The following is a 24,618-nucleotide window of genomic DNA, read 5'->3' as shown; positions in this document are numbered from 1 at the left end:
TCAAAGATCAGCAAGGTGGTCTTTGTGTGGAGCCACAGAAAATGGGGGAGATACTAAATGAATGTTTTGCATCAGTATTTACTGTGGAAAAGGATATGGATGATATAGACTGTAGGGAAATAGATGGTGACATCTTGCAAAATGTCCATATTACAGAGGAGGAAGTGCTGGATGTCTTGAAACGGTTAAAGGTGAATAAATCCCCAGGATCTGATCAGGTGTACCCGAGAACTCTGTGGGAAGCTAGAGAAGTGATTGCTGGGCCTCTTGCTGAGATATTTGTATCATCGATAGTCACAGATGAGGTGCCAGAAGACTGGAGATTGGCAAACGTGGTGCCACCGTTTAAGAAAGGCAGTAAAGACAAGCCAGGGAACTATAGACCGGTGAGCCTGACCTCGGAGGTGGGCAAGTTGTTGGAGGGAATCCTGAGGGACAGGATGTACATGTATTTGGAAAGGCAAGGACTGATTAGGGATAGTCAACATGGCTTTGTGCGTGGGAAATCATGTCTCACAAACTTGATTGAGTTTTTTGAAGAAGTAACAAAGAGGATTGATGAGGGCAGAGCAGTAGATGTGATCTATATGGACTTCAGTAAGGCGTTCAACAAGGTTCCCCATGGGAGACTGGTCAGCAAGGTTAGATCTCATGGAATACAGGGAGAACTAGCCATTTGGATACAGAACTGGCTCAAAGGTAGAAGACAGAGGGTGGTGGTGGAGGGTTGTTTTTCAGACTGGAGGCCTGTGACCAGTGGAGTGCCACAAGGATCGGTGCTGGGCCCTCTACTTTTTGTCGTTTACATAAATGATTTGGATGTGTGTATAAGAGGTACAGTTAGTAAGTTTGCAGATGACACCAAAATTGGAGGTGTAGTGGACAGCGAAGAGGGTTACCTCAGATTACAACAGGATCTGGACCAGATGGGCCAATGAGCTGAGAAGTGGCAGATGGAGTTTAATTCAGATAAATGCGAGGTGCTGCATTTTGGGAAAGCAAATCTTAGCAGGACTTATACACTTAATGGTGAGGTCCTAGGGAGTGTTGCTGAACAAAGAGACCTTGGAGTGCAGGTTCATAGCTCCTTGAAAGTGGAGCCGCAAGTAGATAGGATAGTGAAGGCGATGTTTGGTATGCTTTCCTTTATTGGTCAGAGTATTGAGTACAGGAGTTGGGAGGTCATGTTGCGGCTGTACAGGACATTGGTTAGGTCACTGTTGGAATATTGTGTGCAATTCTGGTCTCCTTCCTATCGGAAAGATGTCGTGAAACTTGAAAGGGTTCAGAAAAGATTTACAAGGATGTTGCCAGGGTTGGAGGATTTGAGCTACAGGGAGAGGCTGAACAGACTGGGGCTGTTTTCCCTGGAGCGTCGGAGGCTGAGGGGTGACCTTATGGAGGTTTACAAAATTATGAGGGGCATGGATAGGGTAAATAGACAAAGTCTTTTCCCTGGGGTGGGGGAGTCCTGAACTAGCTGGCATAGGTTTAGGGTGAGAGGGAAAAGATATAAAAGAGACCTAAGAGGCAACTTTTTCACACAGAAGGTGGTACGTGTATGGAATGAGCTGCCAGAGGAAGTGGTGGAGGCTGGTACAATTGCAACATTTAAGAGGCATTTGGATGGGTATATGAATAGGAAGGGTTTGGAGGGATATGGGCTGGGTGCTGGCAGGTGGGACTTGATTAGATTAGACTTACGGTGTGGAAACAGGCCCTTCGGCCCAACAAGTCCACACCGAACCGCCGAAGCGCAACCCACCCATACCCCTACATTTACCCCTTACCTAACACTACGGGCAATTTAGCTTGGCCAATTCACCTGACCCGCACATCTTTGGACTGTGGGAGGAAACCGGAGCACCCGGAGGAAACCCACGCAGACACGGGGAGAACGTGCAGACTCCACACAGTCAGTCGCCTGAGTCGAGATTGGGTTGGGATATCTGGTCAGCATGGACTGGTTGGACCGAAGGGTCTGTTTCCGTGCTGTACATCTCTATGACTCTAATTCTTATCGAGTAAGTTTACATCAGGCCAAGTTTCATTTCAGCTGCGAAGGAATGGGAAATACTGTATATACTCGAATAATAGTTGATCTCATGTAAAGGTTGACCCCCTATTTTTGGCCAAATAACCTGGTATCTTCCATATATTTTATGTAAAATTCAACCCTCATTCTTCACAGATAACAGATCAATGTTTATGACTCAATGTGCTGGCCGTCATGTCTCGCTCCAGCTTTCCAGTCTGCCGGTTGTTCCACTCCACTCCCGGTATTCCAGTCTGCTGGCTGTTGAGTGCCGCTCCGGGTTTTCAGAATTACCATAATTCGTTTTTATTCCTCGATATTCATTTCGAGATCAGTTGGGCTTCTGCTAATAAGGCGGTACAAATTTTGACGGGCATGAATTCCAGTCCCTCAAACGTAGTGCCCATGTAATAGTCGACCCTACAAATTTAATCTTAAAAAAGTAGTCAAAAAATTTGGCTATTACTCGAGTATGTACGGTCATTTGGGATTTGTTTTAGTAAAACCTAGGGGTTCACCTCTACCCAAGAGGGGCTAAAAAGGGAGGAAACACAGTCAATGAATATTGGTTCCTCTTTTCTCCCTCGAATGTTCTCTCCCCTGAAGGTACCTGCTTTCAGCTCAGCGTTCCCATCTGTCCTGCTGCAATTAGCCTGAGGCCTTGATGGACTGTAGACATCTGCCTCTGGCTTTAATGGGGAAACAAGTTGGTTATCAAGTTGGGGAACCCATTTGCGTCGAGTACGGCTGACCAGGAAATTCGTGGGCAGCTCTGAAGGAGACGCAGGCTGGTTGGAAAGCTTGTGGGACTGTGTTGGCAATGCTCCTTCAGGCGTCAACATGCCCCAAGTTGGACTTGAACATGACCTGAGTCTTTGGTTCTGAGATAGAGCCTCAAGTGAGCTTCAGGCAAGCTATCCACACACCTCTACAAGCGGCCTGAAGCATTGGCTAAATGAGCAATAAACCTCACCCTGCTCTGTGGTGGGTGATTAATTTTTTTGCTTGACTCCCTTCGCGATGGTAAAGGATCGGGGCCTTCTGTGAATTTGGACTTTCTCCAGATCTTTCTGACCTTTGGAGCAATTCTCACGGAATGTTTGCTGTTCTTGCCTTACAGCTACTTTGAGGCAACAGAAGAAATGCCCACCTGCAGAGCAGGCTAACAATGCCAGACTGGACTGGCAGCTGCCAAACCACGGCAATGTAATCCTGTCCGAAGGGGAACTGCTCCTGCAGGTAAAGAAAATGAGTGAGAATTTGCTTTGGTACCTTTTGTTCTAATTCATTCATGGGACATGGGCATCTTTGGTTGGGCCAGCATTTAGTGCCTGTCCCTAGTTGCCCTTGGATACAACTGCTTGGCCATTTCAGCAGGCAGTCAATCCTGTTGCTGTGGATATGGAGTCACTTGTAGGCCAGACTGGGTGAGGACAGCCAACTTCCCTCCCTAAAGTGACGTAGGTGGCACGGTGGCACAGTTGGGCGGCACGGTGGCACAGTGGTTAGCACTGCTGCCTCACAGCGCCTGTAGACCCGGGTTCAATTCCCGACTCAGGCGACTGACTGTGTGGAGTTTGCACGTTCTCCCCGTGTCTGCGTGGGTTTCCTCCGGGTGCTCCGGTTTCCTCCCACAGTCCAAAGATGTGCGGGTCAGGTGAATTGGCTAAGCTAAATTGCCCGTAGTGTTAGGTAGGGGGTAAATGTAGGGGTATGGGTGGGTTGCGCTTCGGCGGGTCGGTGTGGACTTGTTGGGCCGAAGGGCCTGTTTCCACACTGTAAGTCTAATCTAATCTAATCTAGGTGGGTTTTATGACAATCAGTAGTGAGGCTTTTTAATTCCAGATACTGATTGAATTCAGATTCCACCATCTGCCATTGCTGGATTCAGTAATTACCTGGGTCTAATTGTAAAGAGGAAGAGCTGGGCAGGCTAGGCCTCTCGCCTCTGGGGTTTAGAGGAGTCAGAGGTGACTTAATTGAAACAGATAAAATCCTGAGGGGACTTGACTGGGTAGATGTGGAAAGGATGTTTCCTCTTGTAGGAGAATCTAGAACTAGGGGTCATTATTTCAAAATAAGTGGTTGCCCATTTAAGATGCAGATGAGGAAACTTTTTTTCTCACTGAGGGTTGAGCAGTGGTTAGCACTGCTGCCTCACAGCACCAGAGACCCAGGTTCAATTCCCGCCTCAGCCAATTGTCTGTGTGGAGTTTGCATGTCCTCCCCATGTCTGCGTGGGTTTCCTCCGGGTGCTCCGGTTTCCTCCCACAGTCCAAAATGTGCCGGTTAAGTGAATTGGCCATGCTAAATTGCCCGTAGTGTTAGGTGAAGGGGTAAGTGTAGGGGAATGGGTCTGGGTGGGTTGCTCTTCAGAGGGTCGGTGTGAACTTGTTGGGCCGAAGGGCCTGTTTCCACACTGTAAATAATCTAATCTAATCTAATCTAAAAGACAGTGGATGCAGAATCATTCATAATGTTGAAGGCAGAGTGAGATAGATTTTTGATGACCAAGGGGGATGAAAGATTATCGGGGGATACGCAGGAATGTAGAGATGAGGTTAAAATCTGATCAGCCGCGATCTTATAGAATGGTGAAAAAAAAGAGTGGCTTACCCTTGGTCCTTCTTAGTGTGACAATACCACGAGGCCTTTGCCTCCACTATTTCTTCAGGCGTCTGTCTGGACACCTCAGCTGGAGGGAATGGGATGGTGGATGTGGGGGTCCTAACACAAGCAGGAGCAGCCTTGGCTTCAGAGTCAAGGCTGGCATTCCATGAATCACAAAAAAACTGGCATCCAAGTTCAGTGGGTAATAGGGAAGGCAAATGGAATGTTGGTTTTTACTTCAAAGGGAATGGAGTAAAGGTTGGGATATTTTGCTAAAACTATACAAGGCATTCGTCAGATCACAGCTGGAACACTGTGAACAGTTCTGGGCCCCTTATCAAAAAAAGATAGACTGACATTGGAGACAGTCCAGAAAAGGTTCACTCGACTGATGCTAGGTACAGAGGGACTGTCTTATGAGGAGAGGTTGAGTAGGTTGGGTCTGTACTCATTGGAGTCGAGGAGAATGAGAGACAACCTTATTGAAACATACAGATTCTTATGGGATTTGACAGGGGGGATGTGGAAAGGTGTTTTTCTTCTTGTGGGAGAGTCTAGAACCAGAGGGCATCATCTCTGAATAAGGGGACACAAACTTAACTCAGAGATGAGGAGGAATTTCTTCTCCCAGAGGGGAGTGAATCTGTGGAACTCCTTACCACAGAGGGCTGTCATAGAGTCATAGAGATGTACAGCATGGAAACAGACCCTTCAGTCCAACCCGTCCATGCCGACCAGATATCCCAACCCAATCTACTCCCACCTGCCAGCACCCGGCCCATATCCCTCCAAACCCTTCCTATTCATATACCCATCCAAATGCCTCTTAAATGTTGCAATTGTACCAGCCTCCACCACATCCTCTGGCAGCTCATTCCATACACGTACCACCCTCTGTGTGAAAAAGTTGCCCCTCAGATCTCTTTAATATCCTTCCCCTCTCACCCTAAACCTATGCCCTCTAATTCTGGACTCCCTGACCCCAGGGAAAAGACTTTGTCTATTTACCCTATTCATGCCCCTCATAATTTTGTAAACCTCTATAAGGTCACCCCTCAGCCTCCGACGCTCCAGGGAAAACAGCCCCAGCCTGTTCAGCCTCTCCCTGTAGCTCAAATCCTCCAACCCTGGCAACATCCTCAGAAATCTTTTCTGAAACCTTTCACATTTCACAACATCTTTCCGATAGGAAGGAGACCAGAATTGCATGCAATATTCCAACAGTGGCCTAACCAATGTCCTGTACAGCCACAACATGACTTCCCAACTCCTGTACTCAATACTCTGACCAATAAAGGAAAGCATACCAAACACCTTCTTCACTATCCTATCTACCTGCGACTCCACTTTCAAGGAGCTACGAACCTGCACTCCAAAGTCTCTTTGTTCAGCAACACTCCCTAGGACCTTACCATTAAGTGTATAAGTCCTGCTAAGATTTGCTTTCCCAAAATGCAGCACCTTACATTTATCTGAATTAAACTCCATCTGCCACTTCTCAGCCCATTGGCCCATCTGGTCCAGATCCTGTTGTAATCTGAGGTAACCTTCTTCACTGTCCACTACACCTCCAATTTTGGTGTCATCTGCAAACTTACTAACTGTACCTCTTATGCTCACATCCAAATCATTTATGTAAATGACAAAAAGTAGAGGACCCAGCACCGATCCTTGTGACACTCCACTGGTCACAGGCCTCCAGTCTGAAAAGCAACCCTTCACCACCACCCTCTGTCTTCTACCTTTGAGCCAGTTCTGTATCCAAATGGCTAGTTCTCCCTGTATTCCATGAGATCTAACCTTGCTAATCAGTCTCCCATGGGGAACCTTGTCGAACGCCTTACTGAAGTCCATATAGATCACATCTACTGCTCTGCCCTCATCAATCCTCTTTGTTACTTCAAAAAACTCATGAGGCTGGGTCATTCAGTATATTCAAGGCCGAGACAGAGAGATTTTTAATCATGGAAGGGAACGAAGGGTTATGGAGGAGAGGCTGGGAAACTGGGGTTCAGGATGATCAGATCAGAAATCTCAGCAGGTCTGGCAGCATCTGTGGAGAGAATTCAGAGTTAACTCCATCCCTGAGTTACGAAGAAGGGTCACTGGACCTCAAACATTAACTCTGATTTCTCTCCACAGATTTGGCCAGGCCTGCGGAGACCTTCCAGCATCCACAGGTCTCCTGGGTTTCTTTTTTAGCCCCTGTAAATGAAATAACCGTTTACCTGAAGGTTTTGATATCTCTGTGTTTCCAGGCGCTGAATGGCTTCGTCCTGGTGGTGACCACAGAAGGTGACATCTTCTATGCATCCCCTTCCATTCAAGAATATGTGGGATTCCACCAGGTCAGTGCTGGGACAAGTGACAGAACAGGGGTGTAACCCCATCGGACCCGACCAGCACTTTGGGAGTGGGGGGGGGGTGGCAGGGTTAATGAGAAGGGGCAGCATTCAGCTTCGTTCATGGGCTGGCAGTCTCCGTGGCCAGCTTGATGCCCAGGTGGCAAAGCCGGAAATGGCCCACGCGGAACCATGCCCACCCACCCCCATCATCAGTGGCCGATAGTGAGCAGGAGATCGATGGTTGTGCGTGACAAAGCGAAATTGAGCAGTTGCGTAAAAGCTGAGATCAAAACCAATATCCCCGGCAGGTCTGTGGAGAGAGAGAAAAACACTGAATGTTTCAGGTTGTGTCGGTGTTCATCAGAGTTTAGATTAGATTCCCCTACAGTGTGGAAACAGGCCCTTCGGCCCAACCAGTCCACACCGACCCTCCGAAAAGTAACCCACCCAGACCCATTTCCCTCTGACTAATGCACTAACACTACGGGCAATTTAGCATGGCCAATTCACCCTAACCTGCATATCTTTGGACTGTGGGAGGAAACCGGAGCACCCGGAGGAAACCCACACAGACACGGGGAGAATGTGCAAACTCCACACAGCCTGTCACCCAAGGCCGGAGTCGAACCTGAGTCCTTGGCACTCTGAGGCAGCAGTGCTAACTACTGAGCCACCGTGCTGCCCCATTGCATGGAATAATTGAGAAGGCTTGATGTCTTGTGGACTTCAGCCAGTAATAGAACGTTCTGTTTTATTGCGAGGGGAATTGAATGCAAGAGTAGGAGGTTATCCAGGACATTGGTGAGACCGCATGTGGAGAAGTGTGTACAATACTGGTCACCGTACTTACAGAGGGATGTTAGAGCATTGGAAGCGGAAAAGATTTACTGGACTCATAGAACATAGAACATTCCAGAGCAGTATAGGCCCTTCGGCCCTCGATGTTGTGCCGACCTGTGAAACCAATCAAAAGCCTATCTAACCTACACTATCCATTTTCATCCATGTTTATCCAATGACCATGTAAATGACCTTAAGGTTGGTGAGTCTAATACTGTTGCAGGCAATGTGTTCCACGCCTCTACTACTCTCTGAGTCAAGAACCTACCTCTGACATCTCTCCTATATCTATCACCCCTCAGTTTAAAACTATGTCTCCTCATGCTAGTCATCACCATCTGAGGATCTAACTAACTGTCCACCCTATCTAACCCTCTGATCATTTTATATGTCTCAATTAAGTCACCTCTCAACCACCTTCTCTCAAACGAAAACAGCCTCAAGTCCCTCAGCCTTTCCTCATAAGGCCTTTCACTCCATACCAGGTGACATCCTAGTACCTGGACTGAGCAGACTGCTTTGTGAGGACGTTTAGGAGAGTCATAGAATCCCTACAGTGCAGAAGAAGGCCATTTAGCCCATCTAGTCTGTACCAACCCTTCAAAGAGCATCCAATCCCATCCCCCCACCCTGTATTTAGGGTGGCCAATCCACCGTAACCTGCACATCTTTGGTCTGTGAAAGGAAACCGGAACACCCGGAGGAAACCCACACGGACACAGGGAGAGCATGCAAACTCCACACAGACAGTTGCCTGAGGTGGGAATTGAACCCAGGTCCCTGGCGCTGTGAGGCAGCAGTGCTGACCAGTGTGCCACTGTGCCACCTGAGTCAGAAGTGACTAAATTGAAACAGATAACATCCTAAGGCGATTGGGTGGGAGAATCGAGAACATGGGGTAATTGTTTGAAAATAAGTGGTTGTCCGGTTAAGATGGAGATGAGGAAACATTTTTTTCTCTCTGAGGGTTGAGGGTCTTTGGAATTCCCTTCCTCAAAAGGCAGTGGATGTAGAATGTTTCATAATGTATAAGGCAGAGGGAGATAGATTCTTGATGACCAAGGGGGATGAAAGATTATCGGGGGATACACAGGAAGGTAGAGATGAGGTAAGAATCAGATCTTATTGAATGGCAGAACAGGCTCAAAGGGCCGAGTGGCCTTAATCTTGTCTGTATGTTTGTTTATACATTCATGATCCTGGCAATTGAAAGCTCAAATGCCACTCAGTGACAGTTGGCAAGTCCTGGTTCCTTCAGAACTCTCATTGTCCCTAACGCTGGAAAGAGATGGCCTGTGTCCTGGTTTATGCTGACTGGGATCTCCTGGATTGAGGCAGGTCATTTGAATGAAAATGGAATGCTTATGGGTAGCTCCAGGACTTTGGGTCAGACAGGTGGATTGGTCCACATTCCGGCCAGTCGGAGCGTGATATCGAGGAGCGTCCTTCCCAAACTCCCGGAGCTGGGTGCCCTCTTCCCCAGACTGAGTGCAGCGAGGGACTTGCAAGCCTGGACAGTTGGGTGGCGAGTTAGGCTAAACTGCTCCTTCGACCATGGGCCACACCAGATTGGCTGGGTCGTCATGGCGGAAGGTTTTGTGTGCTTTTTACATCCCCTAACCCACCTCGGGTCCCACATCAGCCATGTCTTTAGCTTGGAGAGGTCAGATAAGCAACCAAAATCCCTGGGCTGATGAGGGACTAATGTAGCCCAGAAAATTCCAGTCTGATTTCTGAGGCCGCTCCCTATTTTTCATGCTTGCTCTGGCCCCTCTTCTCTGTCTTGTTAGCTCTGATGCCTGTGAGACTGTAACACTACAAGGCCCATCGGATGTGCTTCACCATTTGATCATGACTGATACGTATCTCAACCCGGTGGCACAGTGGTTAGCACTGCTGCCTCACAGCGCCAGAGACCTGGGTTCAATTCCCGCCTCAGGTGACTGACTGTGTGGAGATTGCACGTTCTCCCCGTGTCTGCGTGGGTTTCCTCCGGGTGCTCCGGTTTCCTCCCACTGTCCAAAGATGTGCAGGTCAGGTGAATTGGCCATGCTAAATTGCCCGTAGTGTTAGGTAAGGGGTAAATGTAGGGGTATGGGTGGGTTGCACCCCGGTGGGTCGGTGTGGACTTGTTGGGCCGAAGGGCCTGTTTCCACACTGTAAGTAATCAACCCCTTTCTCCTGTCTTCTCCCTGTAAGCCTTAACCACTTTAAGAACCTATCTAGCTCTGTCTTAAATGCCCTCTCAATGACTTGGCCTCCACAGCCCTCTGTGGTAATGAGTTCCACAGATTCCCCTCCCTGTGGCTGAAGAAATTCCTCCTCATCTCAGCTCTGAAGGGGCGTCCCTTCAAGCTGAGGCTGTGCTCTCGGGTCCTAATCTCTCCTACCAGTGGAAACATCTTCTCTACGTCCACTCTATCCGGGTCCTCAGTATTCTGTAAGTTTCAATCAGATTCCCCCCTCTCCCTCTTCCTTCTAAACTCCATCGGGTACTGACCCAGAGTCCTCAGCCTCTCCTCATAGGATGAGTCCTTCATCTCCAGGGTCATTCTGTTATACCTCCCTGGACCCCCTCCAGCAGCAGCACATCCTTCCCCGAGTGTGAGGCTTAAAACCGCTCACACTATCCCAAGTGATAAATGTTGCCCTCTCTGTTACAGACTGCTGTTCTGCACCAGCCTGTGTACGAACTGCTTCATCCCGAAGATCGCGATGAGTTTCGGCGCCAGTTGCATTGGGCGCTGGACCCAGTGCCACGCTCCAACTTGGCACAGTCGGGTAAGTCAATGCATCGCAAAGGCAGGTGACGGGTTCGTTGCTCTTGGAGTCGTTGGGAGACGGTTTGCTGGAAATCTCTTGGGGGGTGGGGGGGGGCGGGGGTGGGGGTAGATTGCCCACTCTCCGGCTGTGGCAGCTTTGAAGATGGGGATTGGGTTTGGGAACTAACTGGCACCTTGGCGCTCTCCCCCGACCCTGTGCCATGACCTTATGCCACAAAGTTGGTTGCTGCAGTGCTTAGCAAAAGCCTTGCGTTACACCTCTCATTTTGATTCTACTCAGAGACTGATTTACTCCAACCTTGAGAAAAGAGAAGGCATAGTTTTTAATGAATGAAAATGATACTTCAAATTCACATCCAGAGGAATTTTCTATTTAACTCCGAGGGGTGGCTCATCTCTCTGAAGTAGCTGCACCTCCTTGAACCAAGGTTGTGCTGTTGCTTTAAGTACCCGATAATTGGACATCCAGTGATCTTGCAGTTTTCCAGCAATGGCTGCCATGTTTATTTGGCTCTGTTTCCTGCATCGTCGAAGCCATTGGTTTTGCCTCGAGACGTTATTTCTCTGGCTCTGGCTCCTCTCTGTTTGCAGCTGAAAGGATTGGCTTCAGCTTGTAACGACTCCTATTGGGAGCCGTTCTGGGAGATATCATCCCAACAGTGTGGAAGGAGGTCATGTGGCCCGTCAATCCTCTGAAGAGAATCCCACCCAGACACATCCTCACCTCCCCCACCCTCCCCTATCCCTGCATTTCCCATGGAGACGACGGGACAATTTATCACGACCTAACTGGCAGGTCTTTGGACTGTGGGAGGAAACCGGAGCACCCAGAGGAAACCCACACAGACACGGGGAGGAGTTGGCACAATAGACAGTCGCCCGAGGCTGGAATTGAACCCCAGTCCCTGGCAGCAGCGCTAGCCACCCTATCAGGTGGATTTTTCCCATTCTCAGTTAAAGTGTTTTGTTGAGTGGTCTGCCTTGACTCGGAGTGAGTTTTCTTCCCTAATCTCTCGCTCTTCACCTCCTTCGCTCCGCAGCTGGATGCCATTCCAGGGGAGCCGCCCAACCGGGGAAGGGGGAATTACTCGGCGTTTTTCCTGTGTTCACTCCAGTTCAAATCCATTTCCATGCCAGTTCAGGTGCTGTGAGGCAGGACTTAGGCCTCACACTGTGGAGCTTCACCATTCTGGCTGAGGCCCAGAAAGGACCAGCTCGCTCCCCACGACACCAGCAGGCTGTTGCAGGCCTTGCTGCTTCGGGGGTGAGGGGGGGGATGGAGAGGATGGCAGTCCCTGAGGCCCCAGCACCAGACTAGGCCCGAATAGCAGCCTGGGTCAGTGCTGTGCCGGAAGTAGGACACCCAGCGGTGCAAAGAGAAGCTCAATGATCTTCTGTGCTCTGCCGGGGCAAGTGCCACCATCCCTCTCTCCGACACGCTCGATCTCAGCCGTTGCACACTCATCGCTCCAAGGCTCATCGACTACGTCACTCACTGTCACATGCATCATGCCCACTCAACAACTCTCACCCACCTCAGCCTCCCATACCATCCCCCCTTCCTGCTCTCTGACCCTCAGTGGGCTCATCTTCCCCCCCCCCCCACCTTTCTCACCATATCTCATGCCACAGCGGGGAGGGGCAATTCCTTCCAAAGTGCATTCGAGTGCAGCCCAACTCTTCTGTTAATGCAAAACTTGTGTTATTCTTCCCTTTGGTCTGCTCCCACCCTCACCGCCTTTGAGAAATCCCCTTAAAAAGCCTTCACCGTGACCTTTTTGTCCACAATATTTTCACCTTTCCCTGCCCGGTGCCCATCTCCTTTGCGTGATCTTGGACTCTCAAGGTGAGCTTTTACGAGCGCAGTAGCAAACCAACTTGATGTCATTTCCCACTTTGTTGAGACTCTACATTCTAATATCAAATAATAACGATGGCTCTCTGTATTCCTTCCGAGTTCCCGCTGATTCAGGGACTCTGGTTGCAAACTCCCACTTAATCTTCTTGTTGCAAAATATCAATGGATTCTGGTGTTCTTCCTGTACATTTTTGCCTGAGGTTTCTCAACAAGAATGACAACTTGCAATGACAGAAGTCTTTGAGACATCATTAAAAGTCCAACTGTGCTCCAATAGGCCCATAAGCAGTGCAGCACATTGTCTGCAGAGTTGGGGGGGGGGATTGTGGTAGAGGGGTAACATCACGAAACTACTAATCCAGCGACCCTGCCTAGTGACTTGGGGATATCACCAGAGGAACCCTCAGGGCAGGTGAGGCCCAAACCAAGGGTTGCGGTCGAAGGAGACGGGGTAGGCCATTTAGGACTGAGATGGAGGAAACGTGTCATCCCCCCAGAGAGTGCGGAGCCTGGGGAATTCTCGGTCACAGAAAGTGGTTGCGATAAAAACATTGAACATTTTCAAGAGGGAGTTGGATATAGGTCTTGGGGAGTCAAAGGGTGTGGGGGAGAAAGCGGGAACGGGGGACTGAGTTGGATCATCAGCCAGGATCAGATTGAATGGGGGAGCAGGCCTGAAGGGCCGAATGGCCTCCTCTTGCTCAGACTTTCTAAGTTTCTATTTTGCCCACTGACTTCGCCTGTCAGTACCCCTCTGCAGACTCTCTGCGTCCTTCCTCACCACTTGCCTTCCCACCTATTTTTGTTGTATCTACAAACTTGGCTCCAGTCCATTTACTTTCCTCATCCGAGTCATTAATATAGTTTGTAAATAACTGTGGCCCCAGCCCTGATCCCTGTGGCACTCCACTAGTTACAGGGTGTCACCCTCAGCATCTCTCCCCCCCTTATCCAAACTCTCCATCTTTTATTAATTAGCCAATCCTCGATCCATGCTAAAATACCACCCCCCAAAACCAAAGACCCTTATCTTCTTAAGCAGCCTAATGTGTTTTCTTTCTCCACACATAGAGTCATAGAGATGTACAGCACGGAAACAGACCCTTCGGTCCAACCCATCCATGCCGACCAGATATCCCAACCCAATCTAGTCCCACCTGCCAGCACCTGGCCCATTTCCCTCCAAACCCTTCCTATTCATAGACCCATCCAAATGCCTTTAAAATGTTGTCATTGTACCAGCCTCCACCACTTCCTCTGGCAGCTCATTCCATACACATACCACCTTCTAGGTGAAAATGTTGCCCCTTAGATCTCTTTTATATCTTTCCCCTCTCACTCTAAACCTATGCCCTCTAGTTCTGGACTCCCCCATCCCAGGGAAAAGACTTTGTCTATTTATCTTATCCATGCCCCTCATAATTTTGTAAACCTCTATAAGGTCACCCCTCAGCCTCCGACGTTCCAGGGAAAACAGCAACAGCCTGTTCAGTCTCACCCTGTAGCTCAAACCCTCCAGCCCTGGCAACATCCCTGTAAATCTTTTCTGAATCCTTTCAAGTTTCACAACATCTTTCCGATAGGAAGGAGACCAGAATTGCACGCAATATTCCAACAGTGGCCTAACCAATGTCATGTACAGCCGCAACATGACCTCCTGTACTCAATACTCTGACCAATAAAGGAAAGCATACCAAACGCCTTCTTCACTATCCTATCTACCTGCAACTCCACTTTCAAGGAGCTATGAACCTGCACTCCAAAGTCTCTTTGTTCAGCAACACTCCCTAGGACCTTACCATTAAGTGTATAAGTCCTGCAGAGATTTGCTTTCCCAAAATGCAGCACCTCACATTTATCTGAATTAAACTCCATCTTCTCAGCCCGTTGGCCCATCTCTTAGCCTTCCCTTGAATATACTGGGCAAAAGTGAGGACTGCAGATGCTGGAAACCAGAGTTTAGATTAGAGTGGTGCTGGAAAAGCACAGCCGGTCAGGCAGCATCCGAGGAGCAGGAAAATCAATGTGTTGGGCAAAAGCCCTTCACCAGGAATCTTCCCTTGAATATACGTCTGCTGTTCACATTAATGTCTGTTTGTGAGAGCGAGCTGCCTGTTAGGGAAAAGGTGTATGAGGCGGATTTGTTTTGGGGAGAGAATTTCCGACAATGGAGCAGAGGTGGCTGCTGGTTCTGTGGGTTGCTCCTTCCACCTTGTGTATTAGCAATGACCGTGCAACAAGGAGAGGGGCTTGGTAAAGTGAGAGCCCGGGAACTAGGCCGAATCCCAGTTCGCTCCTCAGGCACTGTGTCAGTGTCAGGGGAAGCAGCAGAAAGCTGACTTGTAGAAGCTGCCAGTTCAGCAGCAGCGGACTCTCCCATTTATCTCTCCACCCCCGAGGCGTCCAGCCTCATTCCTGCCTGACACGTCGATTTTCCTGCTCCTCGGATGCTGCCCTGACCTGCTGTGCCTTTCCAGCGCCACTCTAACCTTGACTCTAATCTCCAACATCTGCAATAGCCACTTTCGTCCAGAACTGAGGCCATCCAGCCAGCCGGAACTCACCGTCATGGGGAAGAGTTTCCGAGTTTCCGCACAGGCAGTGCTTGCAAATAATTGGCAGGTTTGTGAACTGTGAGGGGGACAGTGCGGAGCTCCACAACAGGACTTTGACAAGTTGGTGGAGAGGGTGGAGAGGTGACAGATGAGGTTCAATGCAGTGAAGTGTGAGGTGATGCACTTTAGTTGGAAGAACATTGAAAGACAATCTAAAATTGGGGGGACAATTCGAAAGGGGGTGCAGGAGCAGAGGGAGCTGGGTGTATCTGTGTACAGATCATTGAAGGTGGCAGGACAGGTGGAGGGGACAGTTAATAAAGCACACAGTGTCCTCAGCTTTATTAATAGGGACATAGAGGACAAGAGCAGGGAGGTGGTGTTGAACTTGTACAAGACCCTTGTTAGACCCTCAGCTGGAGGGTTGTGTCCAGTTGTGGGCCCCACACTATAGGAACGAGGTGAACACATTGGAGAGAGAGAGAGAGGGCAGAAGGGATTTACCAGAATGGTTCCAGGGATGAGAAACTTCAGTGAGGAGGAGAGATTGAAGACATTGGGACTGTTCTCCCTTGGAGGGAAGAAGGCTGAGAGGGAGATCTGAGAGAGGGTTCCAACATCATGGGGGGAGGGGCTGGACAGAGTAGATCAGGAGAAACTGTTCCCACATGGAAAAGGAACAGGAACGAGAGGGACAGAGATTGAAAGGGATGAGGGGGAGGTGGGGACAACATTTCTCCCCCAGCGAGTAGTTAGGGTCTGGAATGTACTGCCTGGGAATGTGGGGGGAGGCAGGTTCCATTGAGGTATTCAAGAGGGGCATTGGATGGTTATTGGGATAGAAATGGGGTACAGGGATATTTCCACAAGAAAATGGCAGGAGATTGGAACTAAGGGGTGGAACAGGTGGAGGCATGATAGGCCGAAAAATCCGCCTTCTGTACTGGAACAACTTGGCGAGTCTTTGATTGGAGAGCTACTGCGGTAAATGGCGAATTGAACCGTTTTGTACGTCATTCCGTCCAGGTAACAGCACAGATGCTGACGTTACTAGGAGGTACGATCCACAGCAACTCCCCCCCGAGAACTCCACTTTCCTCGAGAGGAATTTTGTGTGTAAAATGCGCTCTCTCCTCAACAACCCCTCTGGCTACATGGTAAGCAGTATTTCTGTAGTGTTCCATTGGAAGTGAAAAGCTTCTGGCTCGATGGTTCATTCGAGAGGGGGGATGGGGATTTTGATAAAAACAATGTGCAAGGATATGGGGGGGAAGGGATGGGAGATTGGCACTGGGCAATGATACTCATTTGAAGCGCCACTGCAGACACGATGGGCTGAATGGCCTCATGGTGACAATCCTGTGATGCTTTCTTGGACCAGTCCGTCAAATCTGTGTTCCAATCTGGCGAGGGGCCAGTCATTTGTGTTTTGGTCGTTGAAGGGGCCTTACTGAGAGAGTAAATTCACTAGCTTACACGATTTTGAACAAATGACAACCTCCGTATGTAACATTAGAACATTAATGCAAACCACAAAATATAACAACATCGAGACGAGGAGCAGGAGGAGGCCATTTGAGCCTGCTCCCCAACTCAATCAGATGCTGGATGGTCATCCAGCTCAGTCCCCTGTCCCAGCTCTCTCCTCCATTCCCTTTGATCCCTTTAGCCTGAGGAACTATATTGAAGTCCTCCTTGAAAGCATTGAATGTTCTGGCCTTAATTGCTTTCTGCGGCAGAGAATTCCACAGGCTCCCCACTCTCATTTCTCCCCATCCCAGTCTGAAATGGCCTATCCTGTATCCTTAGACTGTGACCCCCCCCCCCAGTTCTGAACTCCCTGATCATCGGGAATATCCTTTCTGTATTTACCCTGTCTCACCCTGTTAGAATTTTATAAATTTCTATGAGATGCCCTCTCATTCTTTGAAACTCTGGTGAATATAGTCCTAACCGATCCAGTCTCTCTTCAGACATCAGTCCGGCCAGGAATCAGCCTGAGAAATGTTCGCTGCCCTTGTCAGCCACAAGTTCCAGACCCCCACCCTCTGGCTGCAAATAATTCTCGATTCCCCTTTCAAAATTTCTGCCAATTTGTGTTCAACCGATATCCCCTGGTGCTTGACATCAGGGAGATAGGTCCTTGCTGTATCTACGCTATTTGGACTCCTTATTGTTTAAGAGTGTGGTGCTGGAAAAGCGCAGCAGGTCAGGCAGCATCCGAGGAGCAGGAGAATCGACGTTTCAGGCACCCTGCCTCTATTCCTGATGAAGGGCTAATGCCCGAAACGTCGATTCTCCTGCTCCTCGGATGCTGCCTGACCTGCTGTGCTTTTCCAGCGCCACTCTCTCGACTCTGATCTCCAGCGTCTGCAGTCCTCACCTTCTCCTTTATTACTTAATCAAGGTTTGTAGAATTAGTGAGAAAATGGATTAACTCAAATCCCTTGATTGTAGCTCTCCCCTGGGCGTAAGAGTGTAACTGCACAGCCCTGACACCCTCTTGTGGTGTGTACTGGTAATGTCCCTACCTCTGCCCTGAGGAAACCCAGGTTCAAGTTCTCTCTGCTCCTGTAGTGTGTAATAACATCGCTGAGTAGGTTAATTACAAAACGGGTGAAATAAATTAAAGCATGGATTAAATACGCAACCCTTTGTACTGTTGCTAACTGGCAGCAGCATTAAAAGTGGGGAGTTAATCTGAGGGCTTGTGAAAGGAACCGACTCACAAAGTGAGGAAGAAAAGTGATATTTTGTTCCTCCTGACAGTCTGCTGTGACTTGTTGGAGAGCTGTTCTGGAACCGAGCATCCTCCTGGCCAATACAGGACAGTCCAGAGCATCACCACTTGTCGCTGAGTTGCTCTCGTTCTGCTTTGGAACCACTCCTGCTTGAATTGATACCATTGTTCTGTTTTCCTTTTCTTGTCCATGTGCTCAGGCTCTAAACGTTGAAGGCAAGCTGAAGTACCTCCATGGGCAGAACAAGCGGGCAGAAGATGGCACTCTCCTACCTCCACAGTTGGCACTCTTTGCCATCGCGACCCCCCTCCAAGTGCCTTCAATCCTTGAAATCAGGACCAGAAGTGCCCTGTTTCAGACGAAACACAAGCTCGACTTTTCACCTGTTGCCTGTGACACAAAGTAGGTCGCACCGTAGATCCTCTAACAGCGCCATTAAGGGGCTCTTGGATTGGGGTTGGCATAACCAATTCTTAATGAAAGATTAAGTGACCTTAAAGAGAGGCACAGAAGTGGGAGCAGAGTAGATTTAGATTCCCTACAATATGGAAACAGGCCCTTCGGCCCAACACGTCCACACTGACCCTCCAAAGCGCACCCACCCAGACCCATTCCCCTACATTTACCCCTTCACCTAACACTACGGACAATTTACCTGATGAATGGCTTATGCCCGAAACGTCGAACTTCCTGCTCCTTGGATGCTGCCTGACCTGCTGCGCTTTAACCAGCGACACATTTTCAGGACAATTTAGCATGGCCAATTCACCTAACCTGCACATCTTTGGACTGTGGGACACGGGGAGAACGTGCAAACTCCACACAGACAGTTCCTGAGGCGGGAATTGAACCCGGGTCTTTGGCGCTGTGAGGCAACAGTGCTAACCACCGTGCCACCCACAACGAGTATTTGTAAGACAGCAGGGCACAGTTTAAAAATAAGGGGTGCCTCATTAAAAATGGAGGCAAGGCAGATTTGGTTTCTCTCTGAGGGGCTTGAGAATCTTTGGAACTTTTCCCCCGAGGTTGGATGATTGAATCTTTTTAAGGTAAAGGGGAGTAGGTTCTTGATGAACAAAGGAGCCAAAGTATCTGTGGGAGAGGCGGGAATGCAGCACCTCAGCGACAATCTCATTAGCCAGCAGAACAGGTCTGAGAGTACATTGCGTTGAGTGGAAGTTTAAAATGGATCACCAACTGGATTTGGTTCATGGGTAGTGTTTCATAAATTGCCGCTTCTCCTTCGATGGCCGGTTTTGGTGGCAATTCTGTGAGAGAAGTAATTAAGGCAGAATGTTGACTCCCCCTGTTGTTTCTTGTTGTTATTTCTAGGGCTCGGATTGTGCTGGGTTACTCGGAACTGGAGCTGTGTATGCGAGGGTCGGGATACCAGTTTATTCATGCTGATGACATGCTTTACTGTGCAGACAACCATGTCCGATGTAAGTACTGGACAACTGCCCGCCATTGGGCATGAGTTGCCTTCAGTTTTATCCTCCCCTGGGTTTTCTTCCATTCCTCCTGTCTCCATTTCATTTCTGCTGCCCCCATGGGCACTGCATTGCACATCTCTGGGACACCCGCACTAACCAACCCCACCGCCCCGTGGCAATACACCTCAACTCCCCCTCCCCCTCTGCCAAGGACATGCTGGTCCTGGGCCTCCTCCATCGCTACTCCCTAACTACCCAACACCTAGAGGATGAAAGCCTCATTTTCCACCTCGAAACCCTCCAACCCCAGGGCATCAATGTGGACTTCACCAGTTTCCTCATTTCCCCTCCCCCCACCTCACCCAAGTTCCAGCCTTCCAGCTCAGCACCGTCCTCATGACCTGTCCCACCTGTCTGTCTCCCTTCCCACCTGTCCACCTCACCCTCCCCTCCGACCTTTCACCTTCACCCCCACCTCCATCCACCTATTGCACTCTCAGCTACCTTCTCCCCAGCCCCACCCCCTCCCATTTATCTCTCCACCCCCCCCCCCCCCCCCCCCGAGGCGCCCAGCCTCATTCCTGATGAAGGGCTTTTGCCTGAAACGTCGATTGTCCTGCTCCCCGGATGCTGCCTGACCTGCTGCGCTTTTCCAGCGTCACGCTCCCTCGACACAAAACCAGAATATGCAGGAGAAGGTGAAGTGCCTCGGTTTTCTGTGGATCAGATCCTCATATATCCTGATGTAAAGATTAAAAAGTCAAGGAACGTGGTGCCGGATATGTCAGTATTGAACAACAAAGAGAGAATGGGAGATGGGGTGAATGAAGGCTGGGGTGATACTGAGCTTATGCTTTAGTATTGTGTTATTGTCGTTAAGTATGTTCAAGGCTGAGACAGAGAGATTTTTCATCAAGTATTATGGGGGAAAAGGCAGGAAAGTGGGGTTGAGCCTGATCAGCTCAGTCATGATGTCATTGAATGGAGCAGCCTGACTTGATGGGCTGAATGGCCCAGTTCAGCTTCTTTGCCTTCTTATGGCCCATTGTGAAACCTGCGTAATGTTAGTGAATTATAACAGATTGTGGACACAGTATCCTTCCTTCCTTCCCTCTCCCCCTCTCTATTCTATCTCTGCTGTGTCTCTCCCCCATCTCTCTTTGCCTCATTTTCCCTTCTCTCTCTCGCTTCCCTTCTCTATCATTTTCACATTCTCTCTCTTGGGTACGCTCTCCCTTTTACACACCTCTGCCCATTTTCACACTATCTGTTTTCTGCATGCTCTCTCTCTCTTTTCCACACACACACACACATGCACACTCACACATGCACACTCATACACACACTCACACACACACATGCACGCACACTCACACATACAGACACGCACACACACACACAAGCATGCGCGCACACACGCGCGCACACACGCATGCACACTCACACACGCTTGCACACTCACACACGCTTGCACACACACACACTCACACACGCATGCACATACACACGCACACTCTCACATGCACGCACACACACGCACACACACACTCACACACATGCACGTACGCACACACACGTGCACACACACACACACCCACACGCACACACTCACACACACACAGACACACATACACACTCACACACGCATGCACACACACGCACACTGTCACATGCATGCACACACACGCACGCGCGCGCACACACACACACATGCACGCACACACACACACTGTCACATGCATGCACACACACGCACGCACGCGCACACACACGCGCACACACACACATGCACGCACACACACCCACACACACACACCCTCACACACACGCATCCACTCACACTCACTAACCCACACTCACTCACACACACCCTCACACTCACTAACTCACACACTCACTCACATACACACACATGCATGCGCACGCACACACACACGCACACATACTCACACAATACACACACACACACACACCCACACACACGCATACTCACACACGCACACTCATACACACACTCACACACGCATGCAAACACGCACATACACACACACCCACACACCCTCACACACTCTCACTAACTCACACGCACTCTCACACACACACACGCATGCACACTCACACACATGCACACACACACACTCACGCACTCACACACACACACACACTCACACTCACATACACACTCACACGCACAGACCCTCTCACCCACACACACTCACTAACTCACACACTCACTCACACACACGCACTCTCACTCACTCACACACACACACTGCACACACACACACGCACGCACACTCACGCACTCACACACACACACTCACACACACACGCGCACATACGCATTCACACACACACGCACACTCACATGCACGCACACACACACACGCACTCACACACACGCACACACACACACACACGCACAGTCACACACACGCACGCGCACACACATTCACACACACACATGCACGAACACACACACACACACCCTCCCTTAGACTTTCTCCTTTCTTTGTGTGTTTTCTCTCATGCTGCCTCTGACTTGAGCTCTCTCTGTTTTCCTTCCTCTTTCACTCTATCGTGTTCTCTCCTACTCTCTTGTGTGCTCGCTCTTTCTCACGCACTCCCTTTTCTGTGCACATTCTCTCTTTTGCTCTTGTACCCTCTTTCACCGCCCCCAACCCCTCTCTTCCATTCTCACTCTCACTCTTTTTCTCCTGGTTTCTGCATTTGCTCTCTCTGTCTCTTTTTTCAGTTTTTTTCTTTTGCTCTCTATTCGACAACTCCTGGCTGCTTTGTCGTGTTTGAGCCTTCCTTTCTTTCCCTCTTGCAGTGATGAAGACGGGTGAGAGTGGCATGACTATCTTCAGGCTGCTGACCAAGCAGAATGTCTGGATCTGGGTCCAAGCAAACGCCCGCCTCGTTTACAAGAACGGCCTGCCGGACTGCATCATCGCAAAGCAGAGACTCCTAACGTGCGTAGACCCCGAAATCGCTCTGTGCTGTGTTTCAGGCCTTAACTGAGATCCTCCGCTGATTGGGAAAAACAAACTGTGTCATAGGGTCATACAGCACGGAAACAGACCCTTCGGTCCAACCCGTCCAGATATCCCAACCCAATCTAGTCCCACCTGCCAGCACCCGGCCCATATCCCTCCAAACCCTTCCTATTCATATACCCTTCCAAATGCCTCTTAAATGTTGCAATTGTACCAGCCTCCACCACTTCCTTTGGATTAGATTAGATTACTTATAGTGTGGAAACAGGCCCTCCGGCCCAACAAGTCCACAACCCACCCATACCCCTTACCTAACACTACGGGCAATTTAGCCTGTCCAATTCACCTGACCCGCACGTCTTTGGACTGTGGGAGGAAACCGGAGCACCCGGAGGAAACCCACGCAGACACGGGGAGAATGTGCAAACTCCACACAGACACTCGCCTGAGGCGGGAATTGAACCCAGGTCTCTGGTGCTGTGAGGCAGCAGTGCTAACCACTGTGCCACCGGGCCACCCACCGTCCTCTGGCATCTCATTCCATACACGTACCACCCTCTGCATGAAAAAGTTGCCCCTTAGGTCCCTTTTATATCTTTCCCCTCTCATCCTAAACCTATGCCCTCTAATTCTGGACTCCCCCACCCCAGAGAAAAGACTTTATCTATTTACCCTCTCCACGCCCCTCATGATTTTATAAACCTCTATAAGGTCACCCCTCAGCCTCCGACGCTCCAGGGAAAACAGCCCCACCCTGTTCAGCCTCTCCCTGTAGCTCAAATCCTCCAACTCTAGCAACATCCTTGTAAATCTTTTCTGAACCCTTTCAAGTTTCACAACATCTTTCCAATAGGAAGGAGACCAGAACTGCATGCAATATTCCAACAGTGACCTAACCAATGTCCTGTACAGCTGCAACATGACCCTCCCAACTCCTGTACTCAATACTCTGACCAATAAAGGAAAGCATACCAAACGCCTTCTTCACTATCCTATCTACCTGCAGCTCCACTTTCAAGGAGCTATGAACCTGCACTCCAAGGTCTCTTTGTTCAGCAGCACTCCCTCAGACCTCACCATTAAGTGTATAAGTCTTTTTTTGTTTCTCTCCTCACGTTACACCTCACTGAGCTAACACACTAAAAAGCAAACCCTATTTTCCTGGAGCCAACCAATGTTCGAACCGATTCCTTCAGCGACTTTGAGACAAAATGTGTAGCGGTGTTGATCTTGTTAGTGTAAGCTATTTCAGATATTCAGCATTATTCCTGCAATACTGGGGGGTGGGAGCTGAGTTGAATGTACACACTGCTGTTGCAATGAGTGAACACTTTGACGTTGCTGCACAGGTTCATTACTGCTCTGCCCAGAGCTGGTGCCTTCAACAACAACGTGCTTCATCTTCACTTACGTGTTCATTCAAAGTTAAAAAACACACAGCACCGGGTTATAGTCCAACAGGTTTATTTGGAAACACTAGCTTTCGGAGCGATGCTCCTTCATCAGGTAGTTGCGGGGAATAAGATTGTAAGACACAGAATTTATAGCAAAAGATTTCCACACTGTAAGTAATCTAATCTAATCTAATTACAGTATGATGTAACTGAAATTATATCTGGAAAAAGACCCAGATTGTTTGTTAAGTCTCTCATCTTTTAGAATGACCATGTCGGCTTCGGTACTTTCATATGTAAATGGCAAAACCTTTTTTTTTACAAGTTACATTCCCAAATGAACTTGAACAATTGGTGTCATGTCGGCCCAGATAACGTCCTGAAGGTGGGAGTTTCCCTGTGTGAGGCTGTCTGTGTCACTTCCGCCCCCATCGACCTCGCAGCCTCCATGATCGCCGCCCAGACAACCGCCTCCACGATCGCCAGGAAGACCATCGCCGACAGATTCGCGACCCCCGCGGGGTCACCGGCTATCGGGAATAACACCGTTTCTGTCGTCGCCACAGCCACGTCCGCCCCCAGTGACATCACTAACCTGCACGACGACCACGCCGCATGCGTCTCCGCCCCCACACCAATCTCCATCACCACGCCTAACCCCGCGCCCCCACGCCGCGCTCCATCCACCACGCCTAACCCCGCCCCCACACCAATCTCCATCACCACGCCTAACCCCGCCCCCCACACCAATCTCCATCACCACGCCTAACCCCGCGCCCCCACGCCGCGCTCCATCCACCACGCCTAACCCCGCCCCCACACCAATCTCCATCACCACGCCTAACCCCGCCCCCCACACCAATCTCCATCACCACGCCTACCCCCGCCCCCACACCAATCTCCATCACCACGCCTAACCCCGCCCCCACACCAATCTCCATCACCACGCCTAACCCCGCCCCCACACCAATCTCCATCACCACGCCTAACCCCGCCCCCACACCAATCTCCATCACCATGCCTAA

At 49.7% G+C, this 24,618-nt stretch overlaps 1 protein-coding gene across 2 annotated transcripts in view; it reads left to right on the top strand.

Annotated features, from left to right (window-relative positions):
• LOC132805822 (aryl hydrocarbon receptor-like) overlaps positions 1-24,618 on the top strand; it is a 111,002-nt gene that overhangs the window by 73,601 nt on the left and 12,783 nt on the right. For both annotated transcript variants that reach the window (XM_060821112.1, XM_060821113.1), the window contains exons 3-9: positions 3,156-3,274; positions 6,904-6,993; positions 10,494-10,611; positions 16,053-16,183; positions 17,967-18,169; positions 19,100-19,209; positions 22,034-22,175. In XM_060821112.1, coding sequence (XP_060677095.1) covers positions 3,156-3,274; positions 6,904-6,993; positions 10,494-10,611; positions 16,053-16,183; positions 17,967-18,169; positions 19,100-19,209; positions 22,034-22,175 — 913 coding nt within the window. The remainder of the gene's footprint in view (positions 1-3,155; positions 3,275-6,903; positions 6,994-10,493; positions 10,612-16,052; positions 16,184-17,966; positions 18,170-19,099; positions 19,210-22,033; positions 22,176-24,618) is intronic.

Source organism: Hemiscyllium ocellatum, chromosome X, assembly GCF_020745735.1.
Source record: "Hemiscyllium ocellatum isolate sHemOce1 chromosome X, sHemOce1.pat.X.cur, whole genome shotgun sequence".
NCBI classification, from domain to species: domain Eukaryota; kingdom Metazoa; phylum Chordata; class Chondrichthyes; order Orectolobiformes; family Hemiscylliidae; genus Hemiscyllium; species Hemiscyllium ocellatum.
The sequence above is the reverse complement of the archived record's forward strand: the minus strand, read 5'-3'. Positions and strand labels throughout refer to the sequence as shown.